The 19,529-nt window shown below is 47.6% G+C and overlaps 1 protein-coding gene across 3 annotated transcripts in view; it reads left to right on the top strand.

Annotated features, from left to right (window-relative positions):
* The window catches only part of PTPRB (protein tyrosine phosphatase receptor type B), a 461,363-nt gene extending 444,173 nt beyond the window's left edge, over positions 1-17,190 (top strand). For all 3 annotated transcript variants that reach the window (XR_014981270.1, XM_085652523.1, XM_085652524.1), the window contains 2 exons: positions 15,358-15,478; positions 15,579-17,190. Coding sequence is in view for 2 of the 3 variants with exons in the window: in XM_085652523.1 (XP_085508649.1) it covers positions 15,358-15,478; positions 15,579-15,601 (144 nt within the window). In the remaining variant the exon portion in view is untranslated. The remainder of the gene's footprint in view (positions 1-15,357; positions 15,479-15,578) is intronic.
* Positions 17,191-19,529: the final 2,339 nt, after the last annotated feature.

Genomic DNA, 19,529 nt, shown 5'->3' with positions numbered 1-19,529 from the left:
TGTATTCGATTTTTGAAACTAAGCAAACATAACTTTTAATAATAGCTCTACTATTTTCCTAGGTCAAGATACTAAATAACAATTTTCTTCATAGTTAGCCCTGTATATGGGAAATGTCCTATTACTTACCGGTAATCTTCATTACTCCGGGTCCCGTAGTCCTCGACACCGTCATGGACAAGTGAGATCTACTATCTCACTGACAGAAAAAAGAACGAAGGAATGCTGGACCTACCCTCCCCCTCCCACTGGGAGTACTTAAGGAGTACCGTCCCAGCATTCCTCCTGAAATACCAAGCACCAATGAAGGCCGGCAGACAGGGAGGGAGGGAGGGAAGTCATGACGGTGTCGAGGACTACGGGACCCGGAGTAATGAAGATTACCGGTAAGTAATAGGACATTACCCCCAGGTCCCTCCGTCCTCGACACCGTCATGGACAAGTGAGAAATACCAAAGCAAACACCGGCATTCATACCAGAAAACACAACAAACCACCAGGATAGCAAACAAACCCAGAGATTTATTGGAAATAAGCAGAAAAAAACATTTAGGAGCGAACAGAGCTCAACACCCCCAATGCAAAACCTCCATCATCCCCCAAAAGATTGAGGAGACGATAATGCCTGATGAAGGTATTAGAAGAGGCCCACGTGGCAGCCCTGCAAATCTCAGAGAGAGGAACACCCCGAACCTCCGCCCAAGAAGCAGCCACCCCTCTCGTAGAACGACCCTGAACCCCCAAAGGAGGAGGAGAACCAGACAGAGAGTAGGCCAAGGAAATGGCTTGCTTCAGCCAACGGCCGATGGACACAGAAGAAGCCTTACACCCCAGAGAAGCCGCACCAAAGGAGACAAAAAGGGTGTCCGACTTGCGAAATTCCGCAGTTCGGTCAAGATAAACGCACAGAGCCCTGCACACATCCAACAAAGACCACCTGGGACCACCGGGAGAATCCAAGACAGAGCCCAGGGAGGGCAACACCAACTCCTGGCACCTGTGAAATTGCGAAGAAACCTTCGGCACAAAGGAAGAATCCAGGCGGAGGACAACCCCACCCTCCGTGAAAGACAGAAAGGGAGCACGAGCCATCAAGGCCCCCAACTCCCCAAGACGTCGAGCAGAGGTGACAGCCACCAGGAAAACCACCTTGAGGGTGAGAAACTTTAAATCCACCGTCTCCAAGGGCTCAAAAGGGGGACCGACCAAAACCCGCAGGACTAAAGGCAAGTCCCACAGGGGAAAGGAAGGGCGAGGCACAGGCCGGGAAACAGTAAAACTGCGAAGAAGACGAGAAACCAATTCTTCAACATCCGAAAGATTCCCCCACGGGGAACGAAAAGCCCGAACAGCGGCCCACTGGGCACGCAGCGTAGAAACAGCCAAACCCTTCTCGAAACCTTCCCACAAGAATTGAAGGACAACCGGCACGGAACAGAACAAAGGGGAGACACCCAACGCAGAACACCAGCGATTAAAATTACCCCAATGACGATCATAAGCCTTAGGGGTAGAAGGTCGTCGGGAACGCTGAAGAGCCATCGCTAAATGTTCCGGAAAACCGCGCCGTCGCCAACCCTGCCTTTCAACCTCCACACCGACAACCGCAACCGGAGAAGAGACAGGCACGGGGAAGACCGCAGAGGAGACGGAGACAGGGGAAGAAACCAAGGACCCTGCACCGCCAAAAGCCGCACCGTCGGAAACCAAGACCTCCGAGGCCAAAACGGTAGCACCGCCACCACCTCCCGATCCTCCTGACACAACCGGGCCAGAAACCTGGGAACCAGCGCCAGGGGGGGGAAGGCATAGAGGAGACGCGACGGCCACGGGAGAGACAGAGCGTCCACCCCCCAGCAACCCTCCTGCAGAAACCGGGAGCAAAAACGAGGGAGCTGAGCATTGTGCCGGGAGGCAAAGAGGTCCAGAAAGGGACGCCCAAACTTCCCGCACACAAGCCGAAACGCAACCGGGGTGAGAGACAGCTCCAGAGAATCCGGAAAGCACCGACTCAGGGCATCCGCCACAAAGTTGTCCACTCCCCGAAGATGAACCGCCGTCAGAGACAGCAGATGGCCCTCCGCCCAACAAAATAGGGGCACCACCACCGCATTCAAAGACGCCGAACGAATCCCCCCTTGATGATTCAGATAGGCCACCGTCACCATATTGTCGGACCGCACCAACACGTTCCGATCGAGCAACAGAGCGCGGAAACCCATCACAGCCCGGGACACCGCCGTGAGCTCTCTCCAGTTGGATGACCGGCGGCTCTCCAGGAGGGACCAACGACCTTGAAGGGAGCGAGACCCCAAGGTCGCCCCCCAACCCAAGGCGCTGGCATCCGAAGTCAAGACCAGAGAAGGAGAAGACTGCAGGGGCAGACCTAAAGACAGATGATCCCTCACAGACCACCAAAGAAGAACCGGGAGGACCACTGGAGACACAGGAATGAGAATCTCCAAAGCGAGGGACCGGGGATCCCAAAGAGACAGAAGGTACACCCAAAGGGGGCGCAGATGAAACCGTGCCCAAGCCACTGTAAAAACAGTCGCCGCCATCAGACCCATAAGACGCAACCAAAGGCGCACCGGAAAGGCTCCCCCCAACCAGAAACGATGAGCAAGGGACACCAACGTCGTCACCCGAGGTTCGGGGAGGAACACACGGTTCAGATCCGAACGGAATCGGGCCCCAATAAAAACCATGTCCTGAGACGGAGTCAGTTGACACTTGGGCAAGTTGATCAGGAAACCATGGGCCCGCAACGCCGAGCACACCACCTCCCTGGCCTCCAGTAACAGGACCCGAGAGGGAGCATGGATCAACCAGTCGTCTAAATAGGGGTATACCATCACCCCTTGGAGATGAAGCCATGCGACCAAAGGCGCCACCACCTTCGTAAACACCCGTGGCGCCGACCGGAGACCGAACGGCAAGACCATGAACTGGAAATGACGTCCCTGAACACAAAACCTCAGAAACCTGCGGGACCGAGGATGGATCGGTACATGGTAGTACGCATCCTGAAGGTCGAGGGTACACATGAAGTGCCCCGGCAGTACCAACGGAATTATCCTTTGTAAAGTCTCCATGCGGAAAGGAATTCTGGCCACCCATTTGTTCATAACCCGCAGATCCAAAATTAAGCGGAAACCCCCCGTGTTCTTTGGAACCAGAAAGACCAGGGAATAGAAACCCAACCCCGTCTCCAGCGGGGGAACCTCCTGAATGGCACCTTTTCGAAGAAGGTCCAGAAGCCCGAGAGAAAGATGAGACCGCTTTACGCGACTCGAAGGCCAAGGAGTCGGCCGAACACCCGAGTCCGGAGGCGGAGTCGTAAACTCCAGAACATAACCCTGGCGAATGATGTCCAACACCCAGACGTCGGAACAAGACTGAACCCAGGCAGCCAGGAAGAAGCGCAGCCGCCCTCCAACCAACAACCCGGGAACCACCACCAAAGAGTCAGGAACGTGGCTTGGCAGGAGGAGGGGATTTAGCCTTACGGTCCCGACCACGGCCAGAAGCAAACCTACCCTGGCCTCTCACAAACTGTCTACGAGAAGCAGGGCGAAAGAAAGATTTGGGTTTAGAAGGGACAGGAGCAGTAGTAGAGATTTTAAAGGAAGAGGAATGCTTCTTTTCCTTAAACAATTTGTGTAACTTCGCCTCCAACTCCCCCCCAAACAACATAGTACCCTGAAAGGGCAACCTCAAAGCGCATGCTTTCTGCGCAGAGTCAGTCTTCCAGTCCTTAAGGACAAGACTGCGCCGTGCAGCCACACAAGCTCCCCCGGAAAGAGCCGAAGCCCGCACAACGTCAAAGGAGACATCAGATAGGAGTTCCACCTGACGCTCAATCTGCTCCAGCAAACCAGAACAGTCCGTGGCATTATCCATAGACTGATAGAGGGACTTCAGGTCAGACAACAGTGACTGTGACACATAAGTCCCGTAGATGCCTGCTCGTAAGGCCAGGTGGGAACCAGAATACACTTTACGGAGCGCCACATCCGCCTTCTTGTCAACCGGATCCTTCAGTACAGCATCCTCAGCAAGGGAAGTACGCCCCACCAAACTAGCCACAAACGAGTCAATAGGAATCGAATCAGGTAGTTCAGTAGCCATATCCTGCAGAGGATAGAGTTTAGTCATGAAGCGCGGAATCAGGATGCGATCCGGATCAGCCCACTCGCGCTTCAAAACATCTCGGATGAAGGGATGGACAGGGACATCGACAGTGGCAGCACTCTGAAATTGTCGCAACAAAGGGCCCCTAGAGGTACTAGGCGCGTCTCCGTCAGGGAACCCCATGTTCTCTTTAACATGCTGCACAATTGCGGACATAGTCTCCTTGTCCACATATTTGCCTTTTAACTCCTCCTCTCCCAAACCCGCAGACTCATCGCCACTAGAGTCCGAAGAAACAGGAGCAGGACACCTGCGACGGGATCCAGCATCACCCATCTCAGACAAAGTCTCCCTGATCAAGCGCTTAATATGCGCATCAGCACCAGTATCACGGCGCCTGGATCTGGCAGGAGAGGGAGACCTGGAAGCACTAGAGGAAGAGGACGACCTCTCCCGGTGATGACGTTTCCTGGAATGTTTTCCCATCACAAAAACACACCAACAACAGCAATATTACCAGAGATAACAACCGCTATGCGGTACTCACCCCAAACGCTCGTTTTAAACGAGTTTCCCCAAAGCCGGCAATCACGAGGCGCCTGACTTCCGTCCCCATGCTCAAAAACCGGAAGTCAGGCATGACCACATCCGGCCGGGGAATCAGCGCCATCCAATCAGAGGAGCAGCGCGGCCGCGCCCCCCAGCAAGCCCAGCAGGCCGGGAGAGGCGGCCATCGGGCCAGGAGAGAACCAACGCGGTATTACACCGCCGCGAGGTCCGGAAATGAAGAGGCCCGCGCCACTCCCCCCAAGCCCAGCAGGGAGGGAGAGGCAAACAGCGAAGGGCCGCCGGCATCCAGGTAAGACCCAGCAGCCACAACGCCACATCCAGAAAGAAGGCAGGAGCGCCCACGCTCCTGCCGCGTCCTCACACTGTCAGGATGACAGAAAAAAGAACAGGAGGAATGCTGGGACGGTACTCCTTAAGTACTCCCAGTGGGAGGGGGAGGGTAGGTCCAGCATTCCTTCGTTCTTTTTTCTGTCAGTGAGATAGTAGATCTCACTTGTCCATGACGGTGTCGAGGACGGAGGGACCTGGGGGTAATGCAGCTTCACACACACCGAAAACAGCTTTTGGCTACCTGTTCACCATGAAGTCATACTATCCCTAATGTGTTGCATGGCAAATTTCTATGTATTACACATTTATATGTGTTGCCACAGACACATTTCTGTGCTATGTGGAGCGATTTGCACTGACTTCCATGACTTTTTAAATAAATGTAATACAAAGCAGCAGCTTGCACTGCTTTGTGTTACATTTTGTTGTGGTAGGCGTTCCACGGATGAAGCATGGGCGTTCCTGTGCATCTAACCCTAGAAGTTGATGAAATCCCAGATTTACAAACGCTTGTCAACCCGATAGTGTGCCAAAATAGTGCGCTTAACACAGAGAGGTGGAACAAGGAGAAATATCTTTATTTCTTCTCATTATTTCCTCTTTGCACATGTGCTGCATTCCACAGCAAACATAGGAAGAGGAAATTGCCTCTAGGAATTGTTGTTTGTGCAGGAAGATATCCCGTGAGACCTCCACTGACTCCCCATCCGGAAGAGATGCCAGTTCAATATCCTCGTGCACGCCTACAAAGCCCTACACGATCAAGGACCGGCCTACATCAAAAACCGGCTTAACTTCCATTTACCTGCAAGACACCTGCACTCCTCCACACTTTCGCCGCATCCGTTGTAGCCGCAAAGACCTGGAACTACGTGCCCCTCCACCGCCGAACAAATGCAAAAAGAACAATTGATGGACAGAATGCATAACAATGTCATACATTCACACCAGTACAGAGACTTGGGCCTACAATGATCGTTTTTTTGCTCCCCATGCCATTCCAGTTTGAACCCAGCCATATGCAAATCAGTCTTGACCCTGCTCCATGTGGAAACAGTCCAGTCCGAACAGCTATCCCACATCCTCCTTGGACTGGAAACAAACATCCTAGGACCTGATTCAGGGTTTCACCCCATATCAGCCAGGCTAGCTTGACTCCAGTGGCATGGAGAGCACGGGACCCACATCTGAGCATACCCGTCTCACTTGGGGAGACAAATTCAAAAAGAACAATTGATGGACATAATGCAGAACAATGTCCTACATTCACCCCAGTACAGAGAACTTTGCCTAAATCTGTTGTTTTTTTGCTCCCCATGTCATTCCAGTTTGAACCCAGCCATATCCAAATCAGTCTTGACCCTGCTCCCTATTGTAGTGTAGTTCCTATATCCCTGATAGGCTCTGCACAGTGGAATAACATACACTATAGATTTGACATAGGACTAAGGTCAGTATGCCTCTATCGAGTATATCAAACTTAATTACTTGTGTGTGCCAGCTAACTCAGAGGTCACTAGAAACTTCTCGAATATACAAGAAGGGATTAGTCTCTGACAACCGCATAAACATGACAACTTTGTTTCCCTTTAGAATCGGAACAGTCTCAGAATCGTGGAAACAATAGATAACAGTTTCACTCAGTCAATCATGCATGCTTCGTTTCTACAGAGTTGCACAGAAATAGGGAGACGGGCGTTTCAATAAAAGGGTTCATTGAACAGTCTTATTTCTCATGCAAGAGATATGAATTGCTACAATCGTAAGACAGACTGAGATGTACAATATGTACGAGGTTAGCTGTAAGATAAAATAATACTGCAATAGCATGGTTTGTAGTTATGACATATATTAATCAAAATACATACATAAATAACATAAGCTAAAATGTGATACTCATCTGATGCTTCTAAATTGTTCTACCCCAGTGTACATAATCTAAGTGCAGTACGAGGTTTGAAGTAGGTGCTGGTTCTCAAGTATAGCTAACTATATTTTAGTTTAGCCAAGAGTTGCCAAAAAGTTTCTCTAAGTTCTAGTCAGCTCCATACCTGAGAATGAGAGAGGTTGGAATCTCTTTTCTGGACTCGATAGTCTAACCCCCCGCAAGGGAAGTCAGAGACACTGGAGCTGGATTCTCTGCGAGGAGGATGGCAGCGTCAGGTCAGTGAATCAGGCTGGAACTCGATCTCCTTCCGAACTTGCCGTGGCCAACCGCGTAGTCTGGGTTGGATCGAATCCTCCGGGAACCGCAATTTACCAAGGCAAGTGCTGGTATATTTATACCTTGAAGGTGTCTAGGAATGCCACTATTGACGTAAAAGTCGGACAGAGGAACGTCATGAATGAACCCCTAAGGAATAGATGTTCATGTATACTTAATCAGTTATTGGAGAAATCAATATTCAAGCTGAGGGAAATTCCTAAAGGCTTAAGGGTCTGGTTTTCCAAGAAGTCGCTGTGTCGTGGATGGACGGATGTTGGTGGCCATGCCTGTATTTGGTTTGTACGGACAATGTCTAAATAAGGGCCGGATTTCTGTGTCCAAATAAGGGCAATGTGAATTGTACCTATATAAGGGCATAAATCGGGAAACCTATATACGGAATCTAAATCTGCACACAACACTATGGGAACAGTCCAGCCCGAACTGTCAGGCCAGGACCTCCCTGGACTGGAAACAAGCATCCAAGGACGGGTTTCGGGGTTTCATCCCTCATCAGCCAGGATAGCTTGACTCCAATGGCATGGAGAGCACGGGACCCACGTCTGGGCATACCCATCCCACTCGGGGTGACAAACGCAAAAAGTACAATTAATGGACAGAATACAGAACAATGTCATACATTCACCCCAGTACAGAGATCTGGGCCTAAATCTGTTGGTTTTTTTGCTCCCCATGTCATTCCAATTTGAACCCAGCCATCTGCAAATCAGTCTTGACCCTGTGCCTCATGGGAACAGTCCAGCCCGAACTGCCAGGCAAGGACCTCCCTGGGCTCGAAACCAGCATCCTAGGACCGGTTTCGGGGTTTCATCCCTCATCGACCAGGATAGCTTGACTCCAGTGGGATGGAGAGCATGGGACCCACGCCTGGGCATACCCGTCTCACTTGGGGTGACGAACGCAAACAGAACAATTGATGGACAGAATGCAGAACAATGTCATACACTTAAGAACAGCACCCTCCCTGGTGGACATCAGAAAGAAACTGGCTATTCGACAGACCTCGCACCCCAGAGCCCAGCTAGCCCCAGGGGTGACAGTGCTACGCTCTACAAATGCTGATTGATTGATATGTTTTGTAAACATAGATCATTTTTGCTCTCTCCCTTTCATGCAGTGCAGCGCAGGAGGTTCCCTTGCTGTGCTGCATTGCATGAAATAATAGCAAACATTCCCCCAAGGCTCTCAGCTCATTACTGCCTGTGATAGCTATTGAGGACACCTAAGACGGTAGATTCTGTTGCATTCCGGTGTTTGTAGTTTTGATGATGCCTTTACTGCCGATCTGCAGCCATGGGCAGTTGTAAGTTAGAATGTGGGCATGGTAGAGTCAGCCTTCCGAATTTTCAAGGTCAGTAAACTGAGCCCCTTTAAATAAGGTATTGGGGAAATCATTTACAATGCTTAGAAATGGCAGACGTGTGGTATAAAGCACTGTGTAAAAAAACTATATATTATTACTATTAGAAGTCACACCTCCAACACTTCCAACTTGTAGTAACACTGACACTGGAACAAGCCCAGCATCAGCTAATGAGCATTTGGGCCTCAAATGTCAGTAGCTTGTTGTTTTGACACATCTTCCACTGGCACATTTACATGCTTGAGTCAAAAAGAAGCAAGTGAATATACATGGATATCCTTGAGCTTGCTTGCACTCATAAACCTCTGAGGAAGGCAGGTTCTGGGATTGTTACCTGACCCAGACTTGTTAGACGCCTAAATCCAGTCCATCCACCCTGCTGGGTCAACTACTAACTTCCCTCTTCCCTCTTCCCCTTCTTGCATTTACCGTTGTTATGAAACCATAGTTTAGGATTACCGTGACCTGTACCTAGTCTAAGACCGCTGTGAGGCTACCATGGTGCAGTACTTAATTTGAGCCGGTGGTTTCTGGTGCGCGGCACCTAATTGTCAACACCGGCACTTATGACAGTGTGCCGCATGGTGGTACTATTTGTCTAATTTAAAAATGATCACAGCATCAGTTGTTTATTTATTCAATCTACATTAAAGATGACTGATATCCGCCGCCCAAGCAATTCTTATAGCTTTGGGGGCCGGAATAGTCTGAATCCTCACACTTGTAGCAGTGTGATGGTTTGTAGGTGTGTTGGTGCTGTCACTGGCAGCGCTGGCAGAGGCAATGTGTGGTGCAAGCTGCAGTGACCCTGGCACTTTTTTTTTTTTTACAAATTAAGCACTGCCTTGGTGGCTTGAAGCGGTTATTAAACCCTAAATAAAAAGTGTATTTTTGAACCCTAGAGAAAGGATTTGGTGTTTCAATCCTCCCTCCACAGCCGTAACCTATAAAGAAATTCTGTTCAATGTGATGGATCTCTTGCGGGCTGGGGGATGTGGTCGCCTCGTATGAAAAGCAAAACGTAATAAAACCATGGAAACATAAATATCAACTTTTTTCGGGTTGCAAAAACTGTAGTAGTTCGGCTTCAAAACTGACAAACAGTGTGTGTACTGCCGAACAATAGCAGAACAGAACTGGGTGAGAAATGGACTAAACGCACAAACTAATCAAAACAGAAGGCACCGTTGAGAAATGTCAAAGTAACTTTAGCACAAACATGAAAAGGAGATAATGGAACGAGGGCGGTGCTTCGGGTTCTCTAAACCCCTCCCCCATAAAGTAACAGGGTCGGTAGAAGGAAGGAACCCACCCCACTTCCTCCCTCACCAAAAGCATTTTTTGTGAGATTGATGTGTACACATTTTTGTCAAGTACATTAGTGTGATTGCAATCGATGCTGACACAAAGACCCGTGGCTGGTGCGCTAGGCACTTTACTGATTGATTGCTCCTTTGCTGTTTCTAAACTGTATCTGCTTTTCGGTGTTGTCACAGTTCGTGGCTCGGACCGCGAATACCTCTGATCCGCGGCAAGAGGCGATTTGTGCTCAAGGGATAGAACTTGTCCAAGTCATAGTCGCTCGGTCGCCTCAGGCCAATGCCGAAGGAACTGTGTCAGCAGTGTCTAATGACTCACACGCTTTTTGTGATCATATGTCATCAAAGTGCATGATAGGCTGCTTACACGTGATTTATACTCAGTTTTGATTGCTTCTTGCTTTATCTTGCTTACTGGACCAAGCCTCGATTGTGGTTCAACATAAGCAATTCGGAATTATCCGCACAAAGTAGGCTCCTGCTGTGAACTCATAACAAAGCTACGTCACCACCTTTGATTTACATTTCTTTTAAATCATGATGTATAGGAGGAGGGATCCTAGTGGCGACAGGACGACGGAGGGAGAAGTGAGGGCAGATAGATAGAGGCAAGTTTGGGGTACCTGGTCTGAAGGAGCTACTTTTTATTTTATTTTTTATAAATCATTCCAGTTGCTTGTTCTTTCTCACATGCTGCTCTCCCCCCAAAAACTCTCACCTCTGTTGTTTCTGCTTCGCATGCCCGCCCACTCCTAACCCGCTTCTTTATTGCTCTCAGCCCCACACGGACCCTAAAATGATGTTTATTTATTTTTGTCAGAAGGTCTGGCAGCAGCCATTTGCTGCTGGACCACTCTGCATTCCAAAAAACTCTTTGGCATGCCTCTGTTGCTCTCCTATCTACTCCCCATTACTTTTTCTCGACCCCTGCCCCCTCCCTCCTTTGTTGGTCCTCCACCCCTCATGCACCTTTCATTGAAAATTTTTAATGCAAATTTTTTTTTTAGGGTCTTGCAGCTGACGTTTGCTCTTGGGCCACTCTGCATCACAAAACGAATTAAATTTTTTTATTCATTGATCCAAGTGGCATCCGCCATCTTGGATCAGACTTCCAAGATGTCCGTTGAGTAGGGAGCTCTGGCCGGGAGCTCCTGGGCGATGGATCGCCTTTTTGGCAAAATTTCCCTGAAAATAGCCCATCTTGACTCCACCACACCCAGAGATCGGTTGGCTGCAACACTGTGATTCTCCAGTGCCACCTACCTGCCGTCCCCGTGGGTGATGATCCCAAGTGATGAAGAAGAGCCGTAGATAGCATCAGCGGAGCTGCGCCATCACTGCTGCCGAAACTAATCCACTGCCCTCAGCTGCCGGCACCTCCCCATACTACACACGGTGAGTGTGCACGGTCTCAGAACCCCCCAGCACTCCAGGTAGCCTCACCTAGCCACTCACGGTGCAGGAGATCAGAGTGGAGTTGGCGGCTGTGGATGTTCTCCTTGAGGGGAGAACGCAGCGCTGAATGCATGAGGTCTCCACTGTTTGCTGTCACGCACCGCTGGATAATAGACGGTGAACGGGGGCACTGCTGATGACCCTGGGTTCCCCTGATGTTCTGGTATTGACGGTAGGGGGCTCCGATGACCTGTCCCCCCACCAGCCTTAAACTCCCTGGGTCAGAATGCACTTGCTGAGCACAAGATGGCGGAGTGCTCCTCGGCAGCGCTTGCTGTTCAACGGTAACTCCGGTTTCCCTCCTCGTTCATGGATTTTGGCCTGAATTCATCACTATTCGCAACAAGGCAAGCAACATACTAGACACTCTTCTATTTCGGTATCTGTGGTCCCTATTTGTTCAGAGGCTCGCTCCAGTTCTCAACTCTCCATGATGCGCTAATCGTCAACCCTGATGCCCTTGAGGTACTGTGCCAGTGCACGCAAACAGCAGACATTCTACTGCCCTCCGCCCTCCCTTGGTGCTGTGACTGCGTCCCCCCTCTGACCCTACTTAATGGAACTCTGCTCTCCAGGTTTTTTGGGTCTTGGCTTGGGTGCATCTTGCCATTTTGAGATGGTTTCCTTTGATGCCCACGACCCGGAACCGCCATTTTGTTGATTCTTGTCCTTTCCTTCGATTCGGTGGACTCCATCCTGCCGACCTTCAGACATTTCTCTTTTGCTGGACTGCCTTATATCTTTCTCCCCCTCCTCTCACCAATCTCAGCCTCTGACTCTTCTCCCCCCACCTCTCTCTACCCCTTTTGATGTTTTATTCCTCCGTTCACTCTGTACATATGTAATATATAATTGTCCAAGCCTAATCGCTGGTAAAATGTAATCCTGAGTAAATTTACTATTTGTATATGTATATAAATATATATATATATATATTATCTACTGGTGGTCGCCAGTAGCTAGTTATAGTTAGGACCGTGTTTCCATAGGAAATCTGAAAATTCTATTTTGAATAACTTTGGCGCCGGTTGACGAATCCTCGCAAAATTTTCAAAACTAATGGGGCGCTCCACTCAGCTCCTACCCTGAAAGTCTCGGGGTGATTCGTCAAGCGGGGGCCGAGAAAAAAGGGGGGTCCCAAAACGCATTTTCCCCATGCATTTTTCCATAGGACCTTTAGTCGAAGGTACAGCCCGAACGGCTGAACAGAATTACTTGAAATTTGGCAGAGAGGTAGTCCTCAGGTCAGGCATGTGCCTTTTGCATGTATGGAGTAAATCTGTTCAGTATTTCCTGAGAAAATTGCAGTTAAAGCACATAAATATCTATAGCCGCGAACCGTGCGCGCACCCTAACGTGCGCAAGCGTAATTCTGATTGGTGGTTACATGTCAGTCAACGTTCGAATCGGTCGAAATCAGGAAGTGTCGGCCACCATTTTGTTTGTTGTGGGTGCAAGAGTGAAAAATAGAGGTGGCGAACGTGAAAAGGGGGCAGGGTAGAGAGTTCCTGACCCCCTAGCCTTTGTCAGGGGGTCCCTAAAGGACCCCAAAGGGTGAAAAAACATTTTTTTTTTTTAAAATCGCGGAGTGTGCGCACCGTGCGCGCACGGTGAAAAACCTTACAAAAATAAATAAATAAATAACATACATAACTTAGAATTTTAAAAAACGTACAAATTCACTTAAAAAACCATAGGTTTCACACACATTATAGTTAGGAATTAGAATTTAAAAAACCTTGCAAATTCACTTAAAAAACCATAGGTTTCACACATGTTATAGTTAGGTGGACATTTCACTCATAAAAAACCAATGAAATTCCCCCGTTATAGTTAGGTCAGATAACTATAACTCGCGCGACCGCCACTCTATCACAAGGATGATGTCATCAGTGATGTCATGAGTGATGCCACTGACCATGTCATGAGTGATGTAATATGTGACGTCATGAGCACTGGATTGCGGGCGCGCGAGTTATAGTTATCTGACCCAACTATAACGGGGGAATTTCATTGGTTTTTTACGAGTGAAATGTCCACCTAACTATAACATTTGTGAAACCTATGGTTTTTTAAGTGAATATATATGAATATATATATCTATATATATATTATATATATATAGAGATATATATATATATATATATAAATATATAGATATATATACCTCTAACCACTAGTATATGTAGTAGACCTTTGTACTTACTACTATTCCTATGTGATCTTAGAGTTTATCCGTTTGTATCTCTTCCTTGAGTGACTTTAAAACTTGTATATTTGCAATTTTTTCTGTTTGTATCTCTTCCTTGTGTGACTTTACAACTTGTACAGTTGCAATTTTTTCTGTTTGTATCTCTTATGTAATTCATGTAATCCAAAGCCCTTATGTAACGCAACTGGTTCTTTTGTAAAGCGCTCTGACATCTTCAGGTAATGTTCGCGCTATATAAAATCGCATTAAATAAAATACATTTAAAAAAAAAATCAGTAAATAAAAACAATGGGACCCACTGTTTTTGTAGGTACGCATACGTCACCACAGCTGTTTTATTTTTCTCTTTTGTTTTGGCCGATGCATCACAGGTTCAGCAGAAATCATTTTGTTTTTTACCGATGCTGCACACCATCAGCAAAAAGTCAAGACCTAGTGGCTTTGTTTGAACACCTTTTGGCTATGCCAATTCTTGTATACTCTTTTCAGTATGTAAGAGAAATAACTGAGGTTCATATATAACCCAAATACAGTGAACAGTTCAATTTTTTGGATGCAACAATTCTCACACAATTTTTTTTTCTAAGTATATTCTTTGGCAAAAACATAGTCGTATGAATTTTCACTGACAGTCAAAGTTTAACAAAGTCGGCAAACCTCTAGAGGGGAGAATTACCATTTAAGTTGTTCCACAGCAAAGTCATCACCCCCTAAACAAATGTAAGCACTTGTGAAGAGCTTTAATGAAAGCAATATGTAGTCATGAAACTTCTTATTAGAAATGAAGATTGAGTAATACATAGGGTGACCAGGCGTCCCAGATTTGTCAGGACAGTCCCAGTTTTTCACCACCTGTCCCTGCAGATTTCAGCAAATGTGGCTGATGTCCCAGTTTTCTGAGAGGACCAGCTGAAAACAGTAGGAGGGACTTTTTATTTGTTCCAAAACAGGACTAGCAAACAGTTCTTGCCAGAAAGCAAATCCAATTAGCAGGTAAGATACTATTTCTTAAAAATTGCATTTTATTTCCTTAGTACCTCCTTGTCTGTGTTTCTTTGTTAATCATCGCTGTCATTCTGTGTCCTATGGCTGATGTAAATGTATAGTCATTTTTTCTATTTTTGCGAAATGTCCCGGTTTTTGGTTTTCAGAATCTGGTCACCCGAGCAATACAATGAACAAGCATTGGCATAGCCAATAGGTCTCGCCTTTGGGACCTTATAAGTGTTTAACCATGCAACAGTTGCATAACTAAACACTTATAAGGTCCCAAAAGCGAGACCTATTGGCTATGCCAATGCTTGTTTTAACTGCTGCAATCTATTGAAGCCTCACGGAGAACATCAAAGCGGCCCTGCGGCCGCGAAAGTGATCGCGATCAAACATCAAAGCGGCGAAAGTGAAAGTAATCGCGGTAAAGCGTGACGCGCGCGCCCGCGCACATGCACTGTAGGTCTAGGCTGGCCTGGTAGCACTTTTTGGAGCCCTCACAAAATGTCTCGCCAGACCAGCGCATGCGCTGGGTCAGGCGAGACCTAAAAATGCAAGGACAATGACATGAAAAATAGAGGGACTATATGCACCACAATGCTGCGGAGCTAAATAGAAAACACTCACCTTTGCTACCTTATGTGTTGTTTATTCGCGTGCAGCCACAACTTTGTTTATGTCCATGCCATAAATAATAAGGAAATTCTGTGGCCTTATTTTTTTATTCCCTCTCTGATACTATCTCCCCGTCCTGCAGTGCCAATACGTCTACCTCCATCAGTGTGTGCGCGACGTGGTGAGAGCCAGGCAGCTAAGGACAGAGCAGGAAAACCCCCTATTCCCCATCTATGAAAATGTGAATCCAGAGTATCACCGAGGTAAGTGACAACGCTCTTAACGCTGCCTCCATTTCCTGTCACGGTGGCCGCCGCCATGATCGTTCAACCTTTAACCTTCGCGCCTCCATTTCCGTTTCAGATGCTGTGTATGCGAGGCATTAGAAGAACATGTAGCAGTTCGGAGTATCTAATGGGATGAAACGTGAACCACATCGATGCTTTTGTATCTGAGGCACTCCAGCGGTGCCTAACATTTCTGTTTTATGCTGTGTATAATTTATTTGACATGCCACTTTGAAGGGCTATGTATAATTTAAATGTATTTGATATTATTGTATATAACTGTATTGGCTGTTACCACTATGTAAATATGTATTTTTTCATAATGTTTAAAATTAAGCTTAAGATATACTTATTTTTCCACACTAAAGATTTTTTTAGAACATTTTATACCTAAGCTATTATAACCACAGTAATTAAGACATTTAGAGCAAAATGTTTCTGTCGGTTGCTTACTAAATATGAACTGTGCTGCAACCACACTGTTGAATGCGCTCAGGAAGTTTGTGCTGGAGTCAATGCCACCTGCTGTGAGTGGCCATTTTTAGATGTATAAAATTGGACTTGGAAGCCATTGTAATACCCCAAGTGAATTGTGGATCATTACTTCCCCAATTTCAGACGTCTCACATGACATCATAGCAGGTTGTAATTGGAGGCAAAAATATTAGAAATTAAGTTATTCCTCCAGACAATCAGCTATTAAATCATCAGTTTAAAGTCTTAATTATTTGGCATGGAGAAACAGGGGCGTTATGGTCATGCTAACCCCGGGGCACAAAAGCAAATAAAACCTCCAGGAGTGTGATGCTTATGCACAATAAGGGGTCCGCATCTCAAGAGAGTCTCCTGGGCGTCTTGCCCATGGAGCTTCTGGGGCACGTGTTTAAAGATTGCCATTAGTGGAGTCATGCATGCAAAGAGTCCTGGGCACAAGTCTCAATCCTCATGTCAGTCAATAAAGGCTCCTGAAGAAACAAATGTGCACCAGAGAGTATATCTTTAGCCCCCTACACACTTTGTGGTCATCGTGTTTCTTGATGGCCACAGTCGATAGATGTGGGGAAGCACAGTGCAGCAAATGTAGAGTTAAGTTAACATAAATACCTGCTGATTCATCATGGAATACAGTTGAACAGAAAGGTCATAATAGGCCATGAACCACCTGTTGCTGAGTGCCATGATTTAACAAATAGAGAGTTCAATATATATGCCCAGGTGAATGGCTGATTTGTTATCCACTCCAATTATTGTCCGTATCTGCCTGGACATGGTCTCTTGTTGGCAAAGTGCAGTAGCCAAAATCCAAATGTTGAATGTAAAAATGCAATAAATGGCAAAGTGATATACAGCAAAAAAAACAAAAAAAAACAGGGCTTGTTAAAAGCCAGCCATTTGTAAGAGGAAGCAAACGTTTGGAGAGACAGGGCAATGCTGTAGACGAAGTGAGCACCCAAGGTGCTAAACAGGTGTAAACTGGGTAAACAAATAAACCTCACAGTCTTATTCTGATTAACCCCAGTGCACGAGCCACAATGCTGTGACTGTCTGTACTTTCTGTAACTCTGTTTTTGTATTTTTGTATGCTCACATTGCCCTAAGAGCACACTGAAGCAGCTGAAAGGAACCATGTTAGTGCTACAATAAGCACCTACATAAATAAAAAAGAAATACATAAAAAAAACCAAGAATCTTCATTCAGTACTGTGTGTTTGTTTTCACCCACAACGAGAATGGGTATCGGGTGGCAGCCGACGGGAGGGGGGTCTGCCCCGAGGGGTGATTGGGAGAATGGGTCAGCCCGGAGTTAAAGTGGGCTTCAGGCGAGCTACATTTGGGCTCTTTTGTGTGCTTCATGTAGCACACAAATAAGGTAGCCATTTTAGGTTCCCCTATCATTCCATTTTCTGAGGCTAACACGGTGGTTGGCCCGATAACGTTTTTTCCCTTTCCACATGATTTGCCTTCCCTTTTTTCTGGGTCTCTAGTATGTGATTTTCCATACGTATGACCAGCTTTAGCATTTGTTTTTAGGTGTGCAGGTTTTTTTAAGTCTTATCTGTTGTCGCTTGAAGCAGTTGCTTGGCGGTGGACCGTCAAGTTGGCATGATTCTAGAGGAAGGTTATTGTTGTTACTGTAGGTGAGTAGGAAAATTGGGGGGTGTCAAACAAAAGTTAAATATGGATAAAACAAGGAAATTAAATGTTTAAATTAAATGTTTTGTTGTAGGAATGTAGATAGTTAGATCAGTAATAGATGTTAGGTTAAGCGTTAGGAGAAGAAAAGGTTAAATATCAATAGGAGGTTAGAATTTAGGAAGTTGTAGTATGAAGAGGTAAAAAGTGGAGTAGGTACTTTAGAGGTGGGAAATTAGCGATGGTAGGAATTTTGTGTATAGCTAGGTTTACTTTTGTAAAAGCAGGGCCTAAGGTTAGGATGTGATGCGCAGCCTTTTTCACACCAGTTATGACTCCGTGGTATGTACTGCCCCCCATTTTGATTCAGTCAGTAGTAACATAATAATGCATGTGTCTTTGTATTATGCAGATTCATTCAGTGAGGTATTTTAATTCTAATATGAGATGTTCATTGTTGCCCACCTCAATGATACTCATTTTATTGAACTCGAGAGTATGAACAGCAAGGTAGATCGATGAGGATGCAAACCTGTGACCATAGGATCAAACACAGACTCTTATAGGTGTATTAGCTCACCGAATCATCATATCTGAAAGTGACTATTAGTTATGGATTCCTCACCTTAGAATTATCCCCAGGCGTCAGACTGGATCTGGAGAATTTTTTCCTCAGCAGTACCCCTGTGCGTCGTAGGTGGCGTCGGTCGACTCCTCGCTCGTCGTTGGCGTCGTGACCGCCTGAATGACGTAGTGGTATCTACTTAGACGCCGCCCCTGCGCGCTGACGTCAGTTCTTTCTGTTTCCACGCCAGCCAGCGCAGATCCGGAGAGAGCGGTACCCCGAGTCACTTTTTGACTCTCTTTTTGCGACTTTTTGTCGACGTCTTTTCGAGTCCTCACGACTCCTGGTGCACAGGGATGTCATCACGGCAGATCGGCTTCAAGCCTTGTGGCTCCTGCCACAAGCTGATCTCAGTGACGGACCCCCATCTTGTGTGCCTATGGTGTCTGGAGCGCGACCCCAACCCGGAGTTGTGCTCTGACTGCCAGGCCATGGCCCCAAAGTCTTTGCAGGAGCAGTCCCGAATGCTTCTGGAGGCCCCGGCAGTCAGCTCCATGTAGTTCGAGGTCCCAGTCAAGAGGGAGGTCGCAGGACCGGTCGTGGAGCCATTACCACCACTCCTTGTCAAAGTCTTCGTCTTCGGGTAAGTCGAAGCACAAAAAAGAAGGCGAAGAAGCATTGTCGCTCTTCGCATTCTCCCAGTCTGTCGGTGATGCGGGTTGCGGAGAGTGGTCACCTGGCTCTACCCACGGAGCCTGTTGGGTCGGCCCGAGCCTCCCTCCCTTTCTCGGAGCCGGGGCGACCCCTGCCCAACTTTGTAGCCTTTACGAAGCCCTCCACTCCATCTTTGGGTAGCCCGACTCAGACGGCGCGCCCTCAGGCCCAGCGGACTTGGCTGGGGGCTCTAGGCCTTCGATGCTGGCGGCTTCGACTCCGGTGTTGCAGGGCCCCCGGGGATCCAGGCCTGGATCCAGATCGGGGCCGGTTGACCTTGAGACACCTACTCCGGCGCCGAATTCATTGGCCCCCGCCTCCTCCGACGCCGGTGGTGTCCCCAACCGACATCGACCCCAGCCTCCCCCTCGATGTGGACACGGAGCCGGATCAACATCGACCGATGTCGGGACCGGCGCCGACCATTATTTTTGTACTCCAGTCCTCCCCTGGGGTTCTCTATCGCCCTGAGTGGCTTCCAGAGGAGGGTGAGGAGGACTGGGAGGGGTCTGTGGACCCTCTGGCAGACCAGTTAGAAGAACTGGACTGGAGAGAGGAGTTGGGTGAGGCCAGTGGTCTGGACACTCCCCAGACCTTTGCATGCTATCTCCTCCT

Source organism: Triturus cristatus, chromosome 4_1 (genome assembly GCF_964204655.1).
Source record: "Triturus cristatus chromosome 4_1, aTriCri1.1, whole genome shotgun sequence".
NCBI classification, from domain to species: domain Eukaryota; kingdom Metazoa; phylum Chordata; class Amphibia; order Caudata; family Salamandridae; genus Triturus; species Triturus cristatus.
The sequence above is the reverse complement of the archived record's forward strand: the minus strand, read 5'-3'. Positions and strand labels throughout refer to the sequence as shown.